We start from the raw sequence: 22,870 nt of genomic DNA, 5'->3' as shown, positions 1-22,870 counted from the left end.
CGGAACCGTGTAAACCGCCGGAAAACAGGCGGTTCCGAACCGGAACCGGAACCGGAACCGTGAAATAGCCTCACGTTCCGGTTCCGGTTCCGACTTCGACCAAACCGGAACCAGCGGTTCCGAACCGGAACCGCCGGTTTTGGAACCGTGGGCAACACTACCTACAACACAAACTATCACTCTCTACAACTTAGCAAAATGCCTATGTCTTTCCCCTACAACACAAACTATCACTCTTTACAACTTAGCAAAATGCCTCTCTTTCCGTCATCATTGCCTACCACTTTTCCCTAAGCGCATTGAGCACCGCCGTCCGCCACCCACCCTAAACAACAAAACCATGAAAAATGTACACACAAATCGAGCACGCATATCAAAAGGCAAGGGCAGCAGTGGCTCAAAATTGTTCTTTGCTACATTTGAGACAAAGAGCAAGGGAAGAAGAATGCATGCGAAAAGAGTCCTCCAAAGTTCGCCGCCCTCCAGCAACTCTAGTATAGTGCAATTTTATCAAAGTTGACTATGACATAACGCTGCCTTATAATGATATTAACAGAGCGATTAAAGCGCAAGATGGTATCAAGGAGATGAGGCTCAAGTAGAATACTAGTATACATTAAACCTCTAGCTAAACAGCATATTCAAGATTCTCAAAAGAAAAGCTTTAAAAACATGTCCTAAAAAAGTATAATAGAAACGCAATTGTGACGGAAAATAATTAATATTATAAAAATACAAGAAGCAAAGTCGTACTAAATGACGCCATCGGCGATCCAGAATCCAATTCTGGAGCCAAAATAGCACGACAAATACCAACAAACAGAAATTAAGAGACTAAAAGTTTAAAGACCAACATAACAAAAAAGGTTCTTGTAAGAAATAAAACGAGAGATGATATGCGGAGTGAACGTAGTTCACTTGGCACCCTTCTTGGCTGCTGCCTTGGTCACCTTGGCTCCTGATGGGTCCTTCTTCTCAACACTCTTGATCACACCAACAGCAACAGTCTGACGCATGTCCCTAACAGCAAACCTTCCAAGAGGCGGGTACTGCGAGAATGTCTCCACAACCATGGGCTTGGTCGGAATCATCTTAACCATACCGGCATCACCATTCTTCAAAAACTTAGGCTCCTTCTCAAGCTCCTTTCCAGAACGTCTGTCAATCTTGGTCATGAGCTCAGAAAACTTCACAGCAATGTGTGAAGTATGGCAATCGAGGACTGGAGCATAACCATTTCCAATCTGACCGGGGTGGTTCATGATGATGACCTGGGAAGTGAAGTTTGCGGCCTCCTTGGCGGGGTCATCCTTGGAGTTTGATGCAACAAAACCACGCTTCAGATCCTTGACAGCAACGTTCTTGACGTTGAAGCCAACATTGTCACCTGGGAGAGCTTCCTGGAGGGCCTCGTGATGCATCTCAACAGACTTGACCTCAGTGGTCAGCCCAGTTGGTCCGAAGGTGACGACCATACCAGGTTTGATGACACCAGTTTCAACTCTTCCTACTGGCACAGTTCCAATACCACCAATCTTGTAGACATCCTGAAGTGGGAGACGGAGAGGCTTGTCTGAGGGCCTCTTTGGCTCCTGGACAGCATCAAGAGCCTCTAGAAGAGTTGGGCCCTTGTACCAGTCTAGGTTGGTCGACCTCTCAATCATATTGTCACCCTCAAATCCAGAGATAGGCACAAACGGGATCTTCTCAGGGTTGTAACCAACCTTCTTCAGGTAGGAAGAGACTTCCTTAATGATTTCATCATACCTTGCCTTGGAGTATTTAGGAGTGGTAGCATCCATCTAACAAAATTTAAAAAAAATGTGAATTAACAGTTGCAGGTAACAATTTTATGCCTAGGGAAACTACCACAAAAAAAATTGGAACATTATTAGGCTAAGCTAGAATGAGTAATGAAATCTTGCACCAAATACAAAGAGAAATCATTTAAGTAATGTTGGAACTGTGAAAAATAACTGTGCAGGTAGTGGAAACATTGGTGCACCAATAACTAGATATAGTAGAAATTAGCGGTATATACACCAATAACTAGATATTCTAAGTCTTTAACAATTAAAAGATAAAATTAACAATGATAGAATACATGTATAACGCATGTATAATAGTCAGCGCATATAATACTATACAAACAAAAGGACTGACGGGATTCGAACCCGTAGCTACCACCCTGAATCAGGTGTGCTCTCCCAAATTGAACTACAGTCCAAAATATTCACAATAAGTTGTCTATAATGAAGGACCACTCCTCATTTTGATTTACCAAACATCCATCACACAGGAAGGTAAATCAAGGAGCATCACATTCATATAGAAGACAAGCAATGGCATATTAAGCATACAGTATAACTACAAAAGAATTTATGCAATGATCTACCTTGTTACAGCAACAGATCATTTGCTTCACACCAAGAGTAAAAGCCAGAAGAGCATGCTCACGGGTCTGTCCATCCTTGGAGATACCAGCCTCAAAACCACCAGTGGTGGAATCAATGATCAGTACAGCACAATCTGCCTGAGAGGTCCCAGTAATCATATTCTTGATGAAATCACGATGTCCAGGAGCATCAATGACGGTGCAGTAGTACTTGGTAGTCTCAAACTTCCAGAGGGCGATATCAATCGTGATACCACGTTCACGCTCAGCCTTGAGCTTGTCAAGAACCCACGCATACTTGAACGACCTCTTGTTCATCTCAGCAGCTTCCTTCTCAAACCTCTCAATCACACGCTTGTCAATACCACCAAGCTTGTAGATGAGATGTCCAGTGGTGGTCGACTTCCCAGAGTCGACATGGCCAATGACCACAATACTGATATGAATCTTTTCCTTGCCCATATTACTAGATCTGCAACAAAACAATAAACAAAGAGTTCAATGTGATAACATGAAGCTTATTAGATAACAAAGGCTACCTTAACCAAAGAAATGAAAAACCAAATCACAGATCTAGGAAATAAAATATAAACACGTATTAATTCATAAACCATAATAAGAAACTTCTAAAAAATCCTGATTAGAAAAAACAATAGTGCAATTTTTTTATCCAATAGGTTTCTCACCAAACATCAGTTAAGACTCAAACAACTAGAAAAAGGATAAGAATACCGTACATATATACTCATGACCTGAAACTAAAATAAGTTACAGAAGATACAAACACAATTACATTTTCATTAGAAAGCTAATATGGACTAAACGAAACATTCTTAAAAACAAATACTATGACCCATGGAATAAGTAAAGCAGGGTCCAACAGACGAAAGTGTAAAACAATAATACAAAAACAAATACTATGACTCATACACATTTATTCGGATTGCTTTATAAACAATCGGATAAATCTCGAGATTTAATGGAATTCCTCCACAAATCGATTAAGATAGATTAAATCGGCATAAACACAACACCAAATAAACAGATACAATATCATACAATAACGGAAGATCAAAGAAAATGAAAGTAAATCTAACCTTCAAAAAGCAAATCGAGATGTAGATGGAGGGAGGAGAGGCGAAATGCAGAGGGAGGAGAGTGGTGGGGAGAGCACGTATATAAATGGAGCTAGGGTTTAGGAAAAGATACTTTTGTCGGATTGACTGTTATACCCCTGTGGGCTGTGAGTATGTGACTGTTTAGTCCCTCTCTGACTTGGGGTCCAAGCTTTATAAAGTCAACATTTCTTATGATTACGGAATAAAATATTATCAATATGCAATAACAACTTTAATAATGTATTATCAGGTTGTTGATATCAAAATGATTAGGGTGTCCGCCCCCTCCCACCGCCGCCCCCCTTCTCGAACCGCCGCGCCGCCGCGTCAGCCGCGACTACTGCAATAGACAGCCGCGGCTATAGCCCCACTCCTTCTCTCTCTGCCACCCTCAGTCGCGTCCTCGCCCCGCACGCGGCGATTCCGCGTCCGCCGTCCCTCCCCTCACCCGCCGCGTCCACCCCCGCGGCGGACACCCTCCCCACTATAAGCCGCCCCACTTCCGCCCCGCCATCGCCCCGCTCGCGGCTATAGCCGCATCCACGTTATAGTGGACGCTCTTAGATCACAACTAAATTTCATTGTGTATTTTAGTGCTTTTTAATCTTTATTCAACGAGAATCTCCATTTCAATATACTGAAATTTAAATTTTATAAAATTAAAATATTGAATCACAATAACTTTAAGACCATGTTTGATTGTCAGGATTCTGTCTAGAAAAGTAATCTGATTCCTTAAATTTTAAAATTCTGTGTTTGTTTCCGTTTTTAATCAAACTGGGAAAGTAATCAAAATCCTGAAACAATGAAAGTTAGTACAACTTTCCAGGATTCTGAATCCTAACTTTTCTTAGGTATTCTTTTTTTCCAGTTTTAGGATTCTTACATATTTAATGCAATATAGTACAGTTTATTATTATCATCATCATCATCATCATCATCATCATTTATTAAAATGTTTTAAAAATAATTTAAAAGTATAAACCATACTTAATTTCAGGATAATAAATAACTATAATTCAAATTATCATAATTATAACTATATTATTAATATTTATTTTTATTTTTATTATCATAATAATAATAATTTATTAAATAATTATATATAATTATAATAATATAATAATATAATAATTATTAATTTATAAATTAGTAATTAACAATAAAATTGTAGTGAAATTTTTAATTATAAATTTTATTCAATTAAAAATTAAGCAAATATAATGATAATAATAATAATAATCTTATTTATTATTATATTATTATATATTATGATGTATAATGCATATTTAAACTATCCATCGTAATAATAAATAAAATAATATAATTATTATCATTTGTAATTAATAATTTATTAAATAATATGTATTACTCCCTCCGTCCCGCACTACTTGCAATTATTTCCTTTCTGGGTGTCCCAAGTTATTTGCACTCTTTCCATTTTTAGTAACAATTTATACCTACAACCGTAATTGTTGACTTTGTCTATCACTCATTCCTTAATCTCCGTGCCCAAAAGGAAAGGTGCGAGTAGTGCGGGTCGGAGGGAGTATTAATTTTTATAAATAAAAAATGATAAGTATATTTTTAGTTTAGTGTTTAAATCAAATATATACTTTCAAATATTGATATTTGTAAAGTTATTAGAAATCATATTCCCGGAATTCATTTTATCAGGAATCATTTTCCTTGTCAACTTTACTTTCCCGCCAACCAAACATGAACTATGTATGATTTCATTTTTCTTATAAATTAGCCACTTAGAATGAAATTGGCTAAGTAATTCCTCCGTCGTCACTTGTCTCTGCGTTTCTTTTTATGTTCATTAATAGTATTTGTCACATTTACTTGTTATTAATGAAACTCATATTCCGCTAACATATTTCACTCACAATTCATTATAAAACATATATAAAAATGTATTATTCATATTTTATTAATTTTTCCACTCTTCATATTTCTTAAAAGAAATCTAGATCCGGGTCGACTAGTGACAACTAATAGTGAACATGAGGAATAAAATAAATGAAAAACCTTGAAAGTTTATCTAAGAATTATAATTTTTGACCTCGGTGAATAATTCAGCAATGAGAGTTCATTTGTCATATAAACAATAAATTTATATAAATAGCGAGATGGGCCAAGTATAACTAATCTTAAATTCATAACTAGAGAACACTAATTTAGTTCATTATAAGAACGATTTTAGTTCACTATAAAAACGATTTAGTTCACTATAATTTATAGTAAAGTATTTACTCTGTGAAATATTTAATTCACTATAATGACGTTTTGATTAACTCCGTGTTTTCAAACTCGTGTTGTAAACTAAATCGATCTTATAGTGAAGTAAATTTATATTTTCTAATTATGCATTTAAATAGTGGTGGTTGCATCACCACTATATACAAATATACATATAAATGTTGTACGTATTACATATCTTACACTCTCGTTTAGCCAATTTTAACATTTTTTTTATAATTTATTTTCTTTAAATCACTTAAAAATGAAGTTTTCATTCGTCCATTTACACTATAACTTCAAGTACATTAATAAAATAATGCATTGAATTTTGGTTTTATGTAATTTGTAAAATAATAGTAATAATTTATAAAGTATTAGAATTAAACTACATGTATAAAATAAATAAGACTAAGAATGTGTTCAATTTGTAAGTTATAATCAGTTTGGGCCCATGTCTAGTGACACCCACTTGTTCAGTGTACAAGTTTCAATACTTAGAAGCCCAATATATGAAAAAAGGCCCACACTATTCAACTCGACTTTGTCCAGTTTGAAATCTCCCGAAAATCGTGGTTTACAAAGCGAGCTGCTGAGCAACGTTTTAAGCGGACTGTTGACTGATTCCGGATGCTGCAATGCTCAATAAAACACAACAAAAACAAAGTAAAACAAAACTAAAACTTGAAAAACTAAAATTAAATGAAAACAATAATGTCGGGTTGCCTCCCAACAAGCACTTGTTTTACATCTTTAGCTTGACGTTTCTTGAAACTCACGGTGATCTGGTGGAGGTGTATATGTTTTCTTGAATTTTTCAAATTACCACACCAATTAATTCTTTGATCTTTTTCATCCACCATTCTGCCATGTCATATTGTTGTTCCCCTAGATTCGTTTGCATATTTTCTTGACCATTTTCTTTTTCTTCTTTTTTCTTAGTGCTTCCGGTATTGAAGCATGAATGTTAGAAACATTCAAATCTTAGCACATCATGTTTGACATTTGAAACTTCTTGCGAAGGGTCATAACTCATTAGATTTGTAATTGTTGATTGTCGCAATCTCTATTCTTCATTCCAGACCCTTCTTTGTTCTTCCTTCCGTATCCTAGCTAAATTTTTTTCAAGTACTAATTTGAAAATAACCCTATATCATCAAAACTACTACACCGATGAATCATCATATTACAAAAATACAAAAAATACCGTATTTGGAATTTTATTTACATGTACTAATTTTGAAAATAACTCTAAATTGTCAAAAATAGAAAATTTTTTACCATATTTACGCGATGGGTCAAAAATATCTACATTAGGTGGATGGATATCTCATGTCTCTTTGTCAACATCAATAACCTTTGTTGCATGTGGCGATCACCAAGAGGAACTACCTCGATTCCTCTTTAGTGTCATTAGTGATTTTTGGGTTTTTCTAAACCTTAATGTGTGTGTTGTTAGTAAAATCAAATCACGAAAAAGATGAAAATAAATAGAAGAATAAAAAGAAGTCAAACAAAGAAAAGGTAGAAATTGAAACGGCAGTAACAAAATGAGTGAAAATTTTGATATGGGAGATAGAGTGCGTGTGTGTGTGTAATTGAAGGTATAAAAACATATTTATATAGCATGTTTGATATACTAATGTAATGGAAAGGGGTGATCCTGAACAAGATATTGATGTTGAAAATTGTAGAAAATAAATTGATAGTATCTTTTCGTTTGGTAGTAGCTCTTAGAATTATACGCTTGTAAGTCAATTTAAGTTTGATAGTATATGAGAAATTTACAGAATATTAAAACCAATATGACATTTCTATTCACATCTGTGAGTGTTGTTCTATTTTTGTCCTTGCTTAAGCCTAAAAGGCTGAGGTCTTTTGCGAATTCTTCCATTGCCGACATTCTTTTTTGTTTCATATCCCAACTACGAAGAAGAGATGATGGTCAAAAGTATAGGTAAGCTTCTTCTGGTGAGGGCTTTTGATTTATTATGCAAAATTTATTGTTGTTGGTAATTTGATTTTACCATTGTCATCTCCACCGGAACATTTAGCCACATAATCTCCAGATTTGCTATTGTAGGCAAGGATAGCTTCTTGGGCTTCTTCACCGGGCCATGCACCTTTTCAAGGGACGAGGGTATCATGAAACATGTCCTTAGAGAAAGAGATACGGCAAGAGATATGGGAAAATTTGAATGGACATGAATGCCCTTGGCAAGTTGGGGCAATTATCCTAAAAATTGAAAAAATGCATATGTAGACACGTCATAATTCATGAATCACCCATAATCAAGCACGCACAGCAGCTGTTCTTCGCCAAATTTGGAAGAATGCACGGGAAAAGGGTCTTAACCAGTCTGTCGCACCAATTGCAGCCCTCCAGCAAATAAAGTATATTGCAATTTTATCAAAACTGACCATGTCCTAAACCCCAAACAGTAAGAATAAACAGCGTATTGAATTATCAAAATTAACAAAAGAAACGCGTTAAAAATATGTTTTAGATAAGCAAACTAGAAACCCAATAACTGAGGAAAAATACTATAAAAACACAAAAAGCAAAATCATACTAACATACGCCATCGGCGATCCAGAATCCAATTCTGGGAGCCAAAATCGCACGACAAACAACAAAAGACTGAAATTAAAAGACAGGTAGTTTTAAGACCAACATAAAATACGAGGTTCTTGTAAGAAATAAAACGAGAGATGATATGTGTAGTGAACATAGTTCACTTGGCACCCTTCTTAGCTGCTGCCTTGGTCACCTTGGCTCCTGATGGGTCCTTCTTCTCCACACTCTTGATCACACCAACAGCAACAGTCTGACGCATGTCCCTAACAGCAAACCTTCCAAGAGGCGGGTACTGCGAGAATGTCTCCACAACCATGGGCTTGGTCGGAATCATCTTAACCATACCAGCATCACCATTCTTCAAAAACTTAGGCTCCTTCTCAAGCTCCTTTCCAGAACGTCTGTCAATCTTGGTCATGAGCTCAGAAAACTTCACAGCAATGTGTGAAGTATGGCAATCAAGGACTGGAGCATAACCATTTCCAATCTGACCGGGGTGGTTCATGATGATGACCTGGGAAGTGAAGTTTGCAGCCTCCTTGGCGGGGTCATCCTTGGAGTTTGATGCAACAAAACCACGCTTCAGATCCTTGACAGCAACGTTCTTGACGTTGAAGCCAACATTGTCCCCTGGGAGAGCTTCCTGGAGGGCCTCGTGGTGCATCTCAACAGACTTAACCTCAGTGGTCAGCCCAGTTGGTCCGAAGGTGACGACCATACCAGGTTTGATGACACCAGTTTCAACTCTTCCGACTGGCACAGTTCCAATACCACCAATCTTGTAGACATCCTGAAGTGGGAGACGGAGAGGCTTGTCTGAGGGCCTCTTGGGCTCCTGGACAGCATCAAGAGCCTCTAGAAGAGTTGGGCCCTTGTACCAGTCAAGGTTGGTCGACCTCTCAATCATATTGTCACCCTCAAATCCAGAGATAGGCACAAACGGGATCTTCTCAGGGTTGTAACCAACCTTCTTCAGGTAGGAAGAGACTTCCTTAATGATTTCATCGTACCTTGCCTTGGAGTATTTAGGAGTGGTAGCATCCATCTAACAAAATTCAAAAAAATGTGAATAAGAGTTCCAGGTAACAGCTGACAGTTTTATGCCTAGGGCATTTACCACAAAAAAATTAGTAACATTATTAGGCTAAGCATCTTGCACCAAGTACAAGGAAAAAGCATTTAAGAAATGTTGGGACTGTGAAAAATAACAGTGCAGGTGATCGAAAAATTAAATCTTATCACTTTAGATATACAGTTAAGATTAACAATATTAGAATCAATATATAATGCATGCATTACAGAAAGCGCATATAATACTACACAAACAAATGGACTGACGGGATTCGAACCCGTTGCTACCACCCTGAATCAGGTGGGCTCTCCCAAATTGAGCTACAGTCCAAAATATTCACAATAAGCTGTCTATAATGAAGGATCACTCCTCGTTCTTATTTACCAAACATCCATCACACAGGAAGGTAAATCAAGGAGCATCACATTCATATAGAAGACAAGCAATGACATATTAAGCATACAGGATAACTACAAAATAACAAATAACTGAGAGAATATATTGAACAAAAGAGTTTATGCAATGATTTACCTTGTTACAGCAACAGATCATCTGCTTCACACCAAGAGTAAAAGCCAGAAGAGCGTGCTCACGAGTCTGTCCATCCTTGGAGATACCTGCTTCAAAACCACCGGTGGTGGAATCAATGATGAGTACAGCACAATCTGCCTGAGAGGTACCAGTAATCATGTTCTTGATGAAATCACGATGTCCAGGAGCATCAATGACAGTGCAGTAGTACTTGGTAGTCTCGAACTTCCAGAGGGCGATATCAATGGTGATACCACGTTCACGCTCAGCCTTGAGCTTGTCAAGAACCCATGCATACTTGAACGACCTCTTGTTCATCTCAGCAGCTTCCTTCTCAAACCTCTCAATCACACGCTTGTCAATACCACCAAGCTTGTAGATGAGATGTCCAGTGGTGGTTGACTTCCCGGAGTCAACATGGCCAATGACCACAATACTGATATGAATCTTTTCCTTACCCATAATTCAAACAGATAACTCGATCTGCATCAAAATAATAGACAAACGGAGTTAGATGAGATAATATAAAGCTTATTAGATATCAAATCCTACTTGTACCAAAGAAATGACAAACTAAAACACGGATCTAGTTAATTGAAAACGAAAACACGTATTAATTCATAAGACCTTGATAAATATTTTTTTAATCCAGATTAAAAAGAGAGTACATATTATGTATCCCAGAGTTTGATTTACCAGCACCATAACACTCAAACAACTTGACAATCGATCTTAAGATACAGATACAATTACAGATTTATTAATAAGCCACAGAGACTCAATGAAACATGCTTAAAAACTACTCATGCAATAACTAAAGAAGGGACCAACCGACGAAAGGGCAAAACAATAACACATAAACGGCATGCTGTGATAGATAATTAAGGATAGTATAAATCTATTCAGATTGTTCTACTAATTCAGAAACAAAACCGATACATCTCGAGATTTAATGGAATTCCTCCATACACAAATCGATTTAAATAAATTAAACAGGCAGAAACAATAAAACAAAACAAGATAAACAGATACAAAAAGCAACATACGAGAAACGGTAGATAAGAAAAATGAAAGCAATTTTTACCTTCAAAAAGCAATCGAGATGTAGATGGGGGAGAAGAGGCGAAATGCAGAGTGAAGAGAGTGGTGAGGAGTGCACATATTTATATTAAGCAGCTAGGGTTTAGGGATAGACATTTTCAATGGATTGACTGTTATACCCCTGTGAGTGTGTGTGACTGCTCTCCGACTTGGGGTCCAAGATTTATAAAGTCAACAATCCTTGTAATAAAGGAATCAAATATTATCAATATAATAGTAAGTTGTTGGTATCAAATTAATTAGATCACAACTAAATTTCATTGTGTATTTTAATGTTTTAGTATCTTTATTCAACATGGACGATAATCTCCATTTCAATATACTGAACTTCAAAATTTTATAAATTATTTTAATTGAGATATTAAATCATTTGATATTCTCATTAAGAATTTTTTCCTACTCAAATCAGATTAGCATGCAATGTAAAATAAATTAAAATATTGGAAGGTCATCGATAATCAGATTCAGCATCCTTAGAGCATCCACTACGCGTCGCGCCGGCGTCCCGCGATCCGTCCCGGAGAGACGGGTCCGTCGCGCGACGCGTTGCAGCTCGCCGTCCCGTCTCGTCCCGCGCCCCATCCCGCGTCCCGTGTCGCCGAGACAAGTGACGGGCCGTCTCGCCACACGCCTAGGCGACGTGGCGCGACCCGGCGTCGTGAGTGACGCCCACTCGTCGGCCCGCGACCCGGCGTCGTGCGTGACGCCCACTCGCCAGCCCGCGAGTGGGCGTCGTCACGCTGACGCAATAAATTAATTTTTTTAAAAAAAATCGAATTTTTAAAAAAATACTTTTTATTTATAAAAATTGTTTTTATATTTAAAAACAATTTTTACAAATAAATAAATACAAGAAATTTGTAATAGCCCACATATATTTGATGGGCTTGCGAATTTATGAAACTCATTCTTGGTTGCTTCTCTTTTATAGAGACAACCTTGAATGATTTATGTTCCACTTTCGATGTGGGACAAAGTCATTCATGGTTGCTTCTCTTTTATAGAGACAACCTTGAATGTTTTATGTTCCACTTTCGATGTGGGACAATGTCATTCCTGGTTTATTCTCTTTTATAGAGACAACCTTGAATGTTTTATGTTTCACTTTCGATGTGGGACAATGTCATTCTTGGTTTATTCTCTTTTATAGAGACAACCTTGAATGTTTTATGTTTCACTTTCGATGTGGGACAAAGTCATTCTTGGTTGCTTCTCTTTTATAGAGACAACCTTGAATGTTTTATGTTTCACTTTCAATGTGGGACAAAGTCATTCTTGGTTGCTTCTCTTTTATAGAGACAACCTTGAATGTTTTATGTTTCACTTTCGATGTGGAACAAAGTCATTCTTAGTTGCTTCTCTTTTATAGAGACAACCTTGAATGTTTTATGTTCCACTTTCGATGTGGGACAAAGTCATTCATGGTTGCTTCTCTTTTATAGAGACAACCTTGAATGTTTTATGTTCCACTTTCGATGTGGGACAATGTCATTCTGGGTTTCTTCTCTTTTATAGAGACAACCTTGAATGTTTTACGTTTCACTTTCGATGTGGGACAAAGTCATTCTTGGTTGCTTCTCTTTTATAGAGACATCCAAGAATGATTTTGTCCCACATCGAAAGTGAAACATAAAACATTCAAGGATGTCCATATAAAATTATATTTTAAATTATGTCATTTTTATTTTTTTAAGATTTTAATTATGTTTTTTTTAAATTTTAAGTTGTATTTTTATTTTATGCTGTAATGTTATTTTAATTTTAATGAAGTGTGTTTGTTTTAATTGAATTGTGCTGGCAAAAAAATAAAAAAAAGAAATTGAATGAATAGTAATTTATGGGACGGTTAAGGGACGGAGCGTTGCAGGTTCCGTCCCTTAGTTAAGGGATGGAGGAATAAAGTACAGTGGGCCCTCAAATAGTAGTTTAAGGGACGGTGGGGGGACAGCGTAGTGGATGCTCTTAGTGACTAGTTCTTTTATCATATAAATAACACGTATAATATTTATGCAAATATACATATGCATATAAATATTGTATTACATATTTTACACACCTGAACACTCTCCTTTAGTCAATTTTAACACTATTTATTTATTTTATAAATTTTATTATTAGTAATTTTATTATATGATACATAATTTGAAAGTTGTACTACTATTTTCCTTATTTTCAGGATTTTGATTACTTTTTCAGTTTGGTTAAAACTCAAAACAAACACATGAATTTAAAAATGAAGAAGTTAGATTACTTTACCAGACAGAATCCTAGTAACCAAACATGGCAAAAAATTTAACACTAAAAAATGTCCAAGCGGAAGCGAAAATAACAAATAGTGCTGACATAAAGTGAAAAATCAAACTAGTCTTTGTAGTTACGTGGACTCAAATTATGTAAATGGTAGAGATAGAGAGGAAGTCAATATGTTTTTACTTGGGATAACTGCCTTAAAAGTCACCAACTTTGCTTGAATTCAGGTTTTTCCCATGACCTTCAAAATTAGCGTATAAAGTTACCAACAAATAAGGTAGTGTGACCCATATATCAAATGTAAATCTCAATTGCAACACATTATTTTTGTGGGTGGACAGAGTGGTTAATCTCTAATCAACTCTAACATGTACTATTCAAGAGGTAGCTAATCAATTGAATATAGAAAGCGCAAGGATAAATCAAATAACTACAAGAGCTAACAAGGAAAATCAATCGAATATCTTCACCAAAAATTCCACAATTGATGTTTAACTCATAGACAAGTAAAAACTACAAATAAAGTACGAGACATGAAAGAAATTGATAAAACCCAAGGTTGAATCTTCAATCTTCAGTCTTCTCTTGCCTGGATCTGCAGAACTCCGCTCCAATGGAAGGTGGATGAATTTAATGGTGGAATATGGAATGGAAGAAGTGTAGAGAGGGATAAGGATTGGAGGCTCTGAGATGAAGATTATGAATTAGGTTCAGAGGTATTTATAGGTTGGAAAAATGTTTATTTTTGATAAATTTCGTGCCCTACAAGAAATAGGAGAGATTTGACTTCACAATATAATAATTTCTTTTCTTCCGTGAATTTTCGCATAAATTCCCGTCAGCTTTGACTGCACTACGCAACGTTCGTAGAATTGTCATAACTTTCTCCACAGAACTCCGATTGAGACATGAAAGATATCCACGCGAAGCTCTTTCGAAGACGAAGTGAATGACATGTAGTAAGCACTGACTGGACTTCAAAATCGCTGGCAGAATGGGCTCGAACAGAGGCTGCTGCACTTTGGCCTTTTTTCACCTTTTTCTATCTTTTTCTATCATTTATCAACAAACATGTCAAAATTACCAAATGTATAACATATGCAATTTAAGAACATAATTTGCATGATTGGCATTTAAAACAAGTCAAACCTAGTCCTTAAAAACATGCAAAATCTGTGTTTGTCAACTCCCCCAAACTTAATTATTTGTTTGTCCTCAAACAAAACAAGAGAAAAACTACTAAAGAAACACAGATGCTAAGAACTAGACTTCATAGTTGCCTAAAAAATTGTAACAAGAAATAAAGAGTTTGACAAGAATACAAATCAAATCAAGCAAAGCTTATTAGTGCATTTTCATTACTAGCTCGTTGATCACCTTGAAGTGCATGCGCTCACAAGTGTTTAGAAGTGTGTTTATCACTCACTCTCAAAGTGTATAAGGTAAAGAATATATGCTCTCAGATCATGCAACATGCGAAGTTTACCATAAGCTTGCTCGATGTCTAATCCCTTGATAAGGCTCATTTCATGCATCGGTTTAAGGGTAAAATGTACGCTGCTTGATCAGTTTATCGCGCAAAACAAGTGTTAAATGTGTAGGAATGCCGCTTGACCAAGGCAGCAAGGCCGAACTGATCAAGCAAGTACAAAATGCGATAAAAGGCCAAGAATCGGGGGAGTGATCAAGCAGTTAGGCGGGGACCGCTGGCTTCTAGAAGAAGAACATGTGAGGAAATGAGCTGGATGTGGCGCACCATTATGTTATCAAGGACGACGTTCTAGAAGGGGACACGTGCTAGCTTATGAGACGCAAGGACGGAGCTGAGTCACTAATCTGTTACTCAAAAGCGTCGTCATTCTAGAAGAAGGGCACGTAGCAATCAATGAGTCGCTCATTCTCAGCATGAGTGAATATTCCCTGTCAAGATCGTTATCCAGCTGGATGCCGAATCGAGCTTATAAATAGAGGGTGTGCCATCACAAGAAGAATCCGATCTTTTACTTTCCGTCTAGTTTAGCTTAGTTTAGTTCTCTAGCTTAGTCCAGTTCTCTAGAATAGCTTAGCTTAGATAAAGTAATGCGTAATTAGAAAGGGGAATTAAAGAAGCGCTGCAGAATACTTGTTATCTGTCGGCGTATTCCTAAATTACCCACCGAGATTCTTCTCGGTTTTACTTGCTTTCTTATTTTCTGAAGTATTAGCTTAGTTTCAATTTCACGTTGTACTGCTCTCAGTTTAGTTTAATCAAAGTTATTACGTTTTCATCCTCGCATTTACTGTTACGTTTTCACCTGCAATTCACTTGACCCAGTAGTTAACTTTATCTTGATCAAGTTAGCAAGTTTAATTCTGTCTAGAGTAAAAACAGTAGTTAAAAACTCACAAGTTAAAGTGTGACAACAACCAACCCCCTATTCACTACACACACTCTCGTCACACCAACTTCTCTGTCGGACCGACCCCGAACTTGCTGCTTTACTGTTAAAGTAGTGCAAAATTGGGAGTTTACAAATTACATTAGTAGGAAACGAGCAAGAGCGAGTTTGAATCGATCAAGTGGCAACGACATTTGCTAACTGATCCAATCGGTTCAGTTATTTCAATATAACTTGGTCCGAATTCGCGCACCTCTCGAGCCCTTCCAAAATGGCGCCGTTGCCGGGGGAAGCATGGTATTACTTTATGTTTGTGCGTAGTGCGTGGGTGTATATAGTCTTATTTCCTTGTTTTCTCATTTTGTTTTTCACTGTTGATGAGAAGGTACCAACGAGGTGGACACTGGAATCACCCCTTTCTATACAGAGAGACTAACGCTCATTGGAGAGTCTAGGGAGCCGGCGTGGTCACCACTCGTTACAGAGCAGCATTAGAAGCCGCGGCAGCCGCTGAACAGAACACACAACCACCACCATCAGAGATGGCCCTTGTCGCTGACGACTCCGGGATTGGCTCTCTGCACGCTCATGACGAGAAGGAGCCCACACATGCCATTGCCGCTACTCCTGGGATACGGACCATCGTGATCAAATTGGGAGTGCTGGTCGTTTTATCCCACTTCTACGGTCTTTCGAAGGAGTGTCCGTACGCCTTCCTAGAGGAGTTCTGCCGATACTGTGATATTCAACCCGTGCCGGCTGGATCCACATCCGAAGATTACAGGCTCAAAGCTATTCCCTTCATTTTGAAGGGCAATGCGGGTGTCTGGCTGTCAAGGCTGCCAGAAGGATCCATCAGAACCTGGGCTGAATTCAGCATGAAATTCCTAGATCGTTTTTTCCCAGCATCGAAGACTAGTGCCCTGAAAATGGAGATTACAGAGGCTAGGCAGGAGTACGATGAACCCCTTGGCCAGTACTGGGACAGATTACAAGGTTTGCTTCAAGCATACCCCAACCACAAGATGGAGAAGAAGGAAATCTACTATGTTTTCTACAGTGGACTCACTGTGGATAGCAAGAACGACCTCAACCTCGCAGCTCAAGGGGACTTCTCGAAAACCGCATTTAGCCAAGCCAAAAATATCCTGGAGAGGCTTATTGAGGCCAAGCGGTCGTATGAGACATCCCGAGGGCAGTGTAGGAGAGGGGCAGTGCACGTAGCAGGGGCGTGCAATGATGAAAAGTTGAAGGCTCGATTTGAGCAGATGGAAAAGAAACTGCTAGAGGCAGTAGAGAAAGCCAGACCACCTCCACCACCTGCACCAAAGGAAACACAGTATGTGCCACAACCGTCCCCACCAGAAGAGCATCACTACTACTATTGCGAGTTACCCCCTGAGGTGGAGCCGCAGGACCAAGTAAATACCGTTGGCCACTGGAACACAAATGGCAACTGGATCCAGGGAAAACAGAAAGATGCCCCATGGAGGGACCACCCCAATTTTCGATGGACTATTCAGAATCAGAACCAACCGCTCCAGTTATCAATCCAGCAAGTACAACCCTCTGAAGGGCAACTCAACTGGCCTGCACGGATCCAGTATAGACCAAACACTGGAGGGAACAGAATACAGAACGTACGACCACCGACCGAGGGGTCCTCACGACCAACTGTGAAGAGTTCATCAAGTAAGATTTGGAAGGCTATGCACAATGTATTCAGGGGATTTTCAACAAGGAAGAACAAAGGGAAAGCTCCAACAAAGTTCACGCCTTCGGGGAAATAGGTTTTGGTCATATGTTGGTATTTGTTTATATTGAAACAGGTTGTGGTCGTATGTTGATTTTTGAACATTTTTTATGGGTCGAAACAGGTTTCGGGCATATGTTGGTATTGTCGGGCATATGTTGGTATTTGTTTATATTTGTTTATAAAAATCATAGTAACTGTCATAATAAAAATCATAATAACTGTCGACAACATCTCACAAATGTTGATACATAAACATAGTAGCTGTCAAATATGCCCCAAACACAAATATCAACAACATTAATCCTCGAAGCCATGCCCTCTCTTGTCAGCAGTTCCTGCAATTCAACATAAATGTCAATACAAAACATAACAGATCTCCAATACACAAATCAATAGCAAATATGTACCACGAATTTACTGAACAGCACCGGTTGAGCAATTTCTTCGGTCATGCCCCTCAATCCCGCAATTTCTGCAACGGCGGGGAGCCCTCGGTTCATCTTCCTCGTGGACATCCATTTGATTAAGTATCCTCCTTCTTCTAACTCGGCCACGCGTTCTAGGAATCAACTGCTGAGGGGTGATGCACAATCTCCATGAAGGTTCAACCCAATAATCTTCGTGTCTTGGTGCATCAAATGAAATTTGACCATAGTACTGTGATCTCCATGTACTTAGGTAGTAGCACTCATCTATGAGGTCAATCATAACATGACCTCTGTCTCTAGCAACCGCACAAGCATGCGAACAAGGAATTCTCCACAACTGCAACTCGAATCCAAATACTTGACTATTTGAACATTGTTGCCCTTTGACACTCCTTTTTCAATTCTTCCTCGAGTTCGGACATGGTACTTCCCTGTATCTCGATCAATGACAGTAATGTAATGTTTTCGCCCCTTTGAGTCATTCTTAGCAAGTCTGTCCCTCGCCCATGGGGTTAACTCACCTTTGATGTGTTCTATTGTTGTCTTCTTCTGCACCCACCATTGTACCGTCCTCCAAAATGTCAAATCAACCAACGCTTTAATAGGCAACTCTCTCACACCCCTCAACACGTTGTTGTAGCACTCCGACATGTTTGTTGAACATAAACATCACACTTTCATCATTGCAAATCACAGAACATGTATAACTCATACCGGAAGCAAAGACTATACATTGTCTCTATAATAATTCAATTGTGTGTTGGTTCATATCTATTCTCATCGCATCACAGATCGTTGCTACCACTTCAGAATAGGAAACACATGAATTTAATATGATGGAGCTCCTCGCACGAGGTGGTTCATAACCAATACTCATATGTGGAAGTTGAACTACTCTACCACCCCAATACAAACTCACAAATACTTGCATGATTTCTGCATCTAAAACATTTAAAACAACAACAATTATGGAAATTTTTCCTACAAGCCCTAATTTAATAAATTGGGTAAAACTAACAAATGAAAGCAAAATAAACATGAATAATGATGAATGTAGCTAAATTGATGAACAAATTACCGGATCTTATGGAGAAAATGTTGGAAATCGCCGAAAACCCGAGAGAGGAAATGAAAGTGTATTATGTGCGCTGCTTCTGCCTTCTGCCCGTTATAAGCTGACTGAAAGACGCATAAGGGTTATGCGTCATTAGGGTAAGACGCATAAGCATTATGCGTTTTTAAACGACGCATAACCCTTGTGCGTCATTAACGAATGACGCATAAGGGTTGTGCGTTTCATTAATAACGACGCATAACTCTTATGTGTCACTCCTCCATTCGGAATAAATCTAATCTCCTTCATTAAAATTGAATTCCATTAGTGAGCTAGAACAAAAATAGAAAGAACTCTCATCCGATATCATTTGAAGCTAAAATTTGGTCACCACACAGTAGACACATTAAGGTTCATCCAGTTAAAAATCCACACCAAAATCACATCTTTAGGTCGGTCAAAAACAAAAACGAAACTCACTGGACGAGAATACAAATTCTGACAGGACTGCGCAGTTCAATTGAAAAATTCGTCAAAATTTCATCTTTCATCAAAAGAGGCTGAAATTTTGACACAACACAGAAGACACTTAAAATTTCACTCAGTTAAAAATTCGTGCTAAAATAAGATCGTTTGGTCGGCCAAACACTCGTCGGAACCTACTGTCCGAACACCATAGTTTCAAGGGATGGACAAGGGGTCGAAAATCATGTAGAATAACATAGGGACAATTTGGTTTGGATTTAATTTGGATAAATATCCCAAAGCAATTAATTAAATCCAAGAAAGAAAGTATTATTTCCAATAAATAGGAGGGCCGAGAATTTCAAATAAAATGGCTAGAATGATTATTCATTATCCGATTTAAGTTAATTCACACATTGGAAGCTTAATCACATTAACTCACATAACTCACAATAACTAATTTCACATAATTAACTCAAACACATAGAGACTCAATTTCCACAAAAGAAATTCTCATTCAACATCCACATCATTAAAATAAAATAAGCCATCAAATAAGAATAATTAAAAAAATGTCACAATTTTCCGGGGTGCTACAGCCATAGTTATGTTGTTGAGGAGGGGGGGTCTTCTGACTTGGTGGGTATTATTATACTTGGTTTCATATTCGGTGTAGAGAGCACACAAGTTAAACTCGAAGGTATGTTGGATAGTGGACCGGTCCGGGAGGGTTAGTTGAAAGGTTTCTGAGAGGTCTACTCCAAATTCGTCACTGGTATCGGATTGGGTTGCTTGAAGGGGGGCCAAGATCAATTGAACTCAAATTGTTATAATAAAAATCTAAAATCCTAGAGGTACCGGCTAATTTCCGTTTTGGATCCAATACCTTTGCAATCAAAAACACGGTTGGAATCTCACTAAAATACTTAAGCCATTTTTCAATCATATAATATAAAACACACATTAATTCAGGTGAAGATGAAGCATTTTTCATTGCAGTTTTTAAAACCAAGTGATATATACATGCAATGCTCTAAAACACGTACAACGGTGCAATAATAAACACCCGATAATTCAACAGTAGCATTTTTGAAATATTTGAACAATTTAAATAAAGCGACGCTATGTTCCCAACAACTATGTGAAAGATATAAATCATGTACGGGATATGTTCTAAAAAAATCACATAAAGAATCTTTATGCGTCAAAGTGGAATTCAAACAATCATATGTTGAATGTCATCTATGAGACACATCTATAGTAAAATTCGTATCTAACATTCTTTTGATGACAATATTTCTTCCATGCTTTGCCAATAACTGGCTTTTGATGGATTAATCTAACTGTAGTTCTAATAGGACTAACATGCTTTTGTCATAATTCAAGTGCATCTTGTACACATAAATTTAAAATATGACGTATGCATCTTTGATGAAAATACTTACCTCCAATTACCGGAGAACAAGCCGCAATCAACTCGCTAATGCTTGCGGTGTTAGCAGTTGCATTATCAAAACCAATAGAAAATATCTTGTTGCATAATTGAAACTCATTCAAAACTTGTATAATCAAAGAAGCAATTTCGGGTGCAGTGTGTGGAGTTGAACAGTCATTCTAAAACAATCAGTCCACACATCTGAGCAAATGTTCACTTTATGGCCCAAGTTAACTAAATAACGTGCTAATTCAATATTTTTATCTAAACATTGCCTAACGGTAGATTGTTGAATAGTCATTCTACCTATTCTTTTGATAGCTACGTTTAAACCACTTTGCATAGTAACCTCAAATTTTTTGTCATTATAAACGTTAAAAGGAAAATGCTTCATTACCGCCCATCTAGTCATAACATCAGAAATTGTTTTTGATCATATTTAAAAAGAGGCGTACCTGACGAACCCGAGCCACCGGGTTAGAAGTTTAGTTGGGTTTGGGTAGAGGTAGTGCCGCATTCTACCGGATGCTTTGTCACCAAATGGCGACGGAGGGTGCCATATCCCCCACCACTCGAGAATTTATACACTTTATTGCAATAGTTGCAATACGCATGAAACGCCGATTTCTCTTCTTGAGAGTGCGGATCATGAGGACTTGGAATCACCACCGGGACCTTCTTGTAGTGTTTGACAAAATTATCAGATTTCAAAGCTTTTGCCGTGTTAGTGGGTGGAGGAAGGGGATGCATCTCCTCATTTCCGCCGGTGCTAGACGGAATACGAGAATGAGATTTATCATCGTTGTTGTCCGAGTCCGACGATATAGACACGTCGTACTCATCATTTTGTTGGGAACCACCGCCCCCGCCCTCACCTTGATGCATTTCAGCGAGAAGCATGGTCATCTTATGATCTTCTTCTATCTATAAATATAATATAAGTTGAAGTTTAATTAGGAACACACAAAAAATTAAAAAAACTCAATCTTATGAAATTATGAAATATGAATTGTAAAAATAATTTTTCATTACTTACTTGCATGCGTTCAGCCTGCACTCGGGAAACCTCTTCCATAATTTCTCGACGACTAGGTCGCCTTGATTTTGAGGGACGACTAGTACTTTGATCTTGGGCAATTCCCTTGCCCTGATCACCACGTCTCGGTCCACCACGAGAAGAAGACATAGTGATAAATGAAAGTAGTATGGATGGAATATGTATGGAGTATGGAATAAGTGGTAAATTACGAGCACAACAACAAATATAGTAGTAAGTAGAAACTAGTAAACAACTTGAGCAATTAGAGAGAATGATGAGAGAATAGAGAAATGGAGATTGAGATAAGGAAATCCTTGTTAACACGAGAATATGGTGAGTAGAAATGAGGGGGAAGTGGGGCATTTATAGGAGTAAAATCGGAAGAAATAAAAAAAATTTTGAAATTTCAAATTCGGTAGAAACCGGCGGTTCAACCACAAACCGGCGGTCCAGTCCACGGTTTTCTGACGGAAACCGCCGGTTTCTGACCGAAAACCAGCGGTTTCTGACTGGTTTTCAGGCCTACACACTGCACCCTACGACCTGCCACCTGAAAAGTCACCGGAACCAGCGGAAACCGACGATTTTCTGCAACCCTAGCCTGCACCCCTACGGACCCTAGCCGGAATACCGCCGTTGGAACCGTTGAACCGCCGGTTCACGGTTCAACAATACCTCGACCCTTAACCGGCTCGTCTGAACCGACAACCCGCCGGACGGTTCAAACCGTCGGTTCCGGTTTCGGTTCATGAACGGCGGTAAACCGCCGGGCCGGTTCGGTTTGTGCATGCCTAGTGGCAACCCATATAGCAAAACATTGAAACCTCTTTATTACATTTGAAAATTTACGTTAAAATAACAAGATCAAATATTGTGATTTAAATTATAGTAATAATCTAAAACTAGTTCAGTTAGCTAGACAACACGACTTTAAATGCAAATTTAGTAAACATATAAGAGAGCAATAGATAAAGTGGATAATGTAAGAGAGAAAGAGAAAACATTCATTTAAGAAAAAAAAACACA

At 38.0% G+C, this 22,870-nt stretch overlaps 1 protein-coding gene across 1 annotated transcript; it reads right to left on the bottom strand.

Annotated features, from left to right (window-relative positions):
* Window positions 1-702: 702 nt before the first annotated feature.
* On the bottom strand, window positions 703-11,112 carry LOC121796991 (eukaryotic peptide chain release factor GTP-binding subunit ERF3B-like). Its single transcript, XM_042195737.1, has 6 exons — window positions 11,023-11,112; window positions 9,939-10,421; window positions 8,494-9,380; window positions 8,339-8,398; window positions 2,396-2,867; window positions 703-1,802 (listed from the first exon to the last, which is right to left on the bottom strand). Exons 2-6 carry the CDS (start codon window positions 10,398-10,400, stop codon window positions 915-917), a joined length of 2,769 nt encoding a protein of 922 aa, XP_042051671.1. The 5' UTR covers window positions 10,401-10,421; window positions 11,023-11,112; the 3' UTR covers window positions 703-914.
* Window positions 11,113-22,870: the final 11,758 nt, after the last annotated feature.

This window comes from Salvia splendens, chromosome 3 (assembly GCF_004379255.2).
Source record: "Salvia splendens isolate huo1 chromosome 3, SspV2, whole genome shotgun sequence".
Classification (NCBI taxonomy): Eukaryota; Viridiplantae; Streptophyta; class Magnoliopsida; order Lamiales; family Lamiaceae; genus Salvia; species Salvia splendens.
Note: the sequence above shows the minus strand (reverse complement) of the source record. Positions and strands in the feature narration are given on the sequence as shown.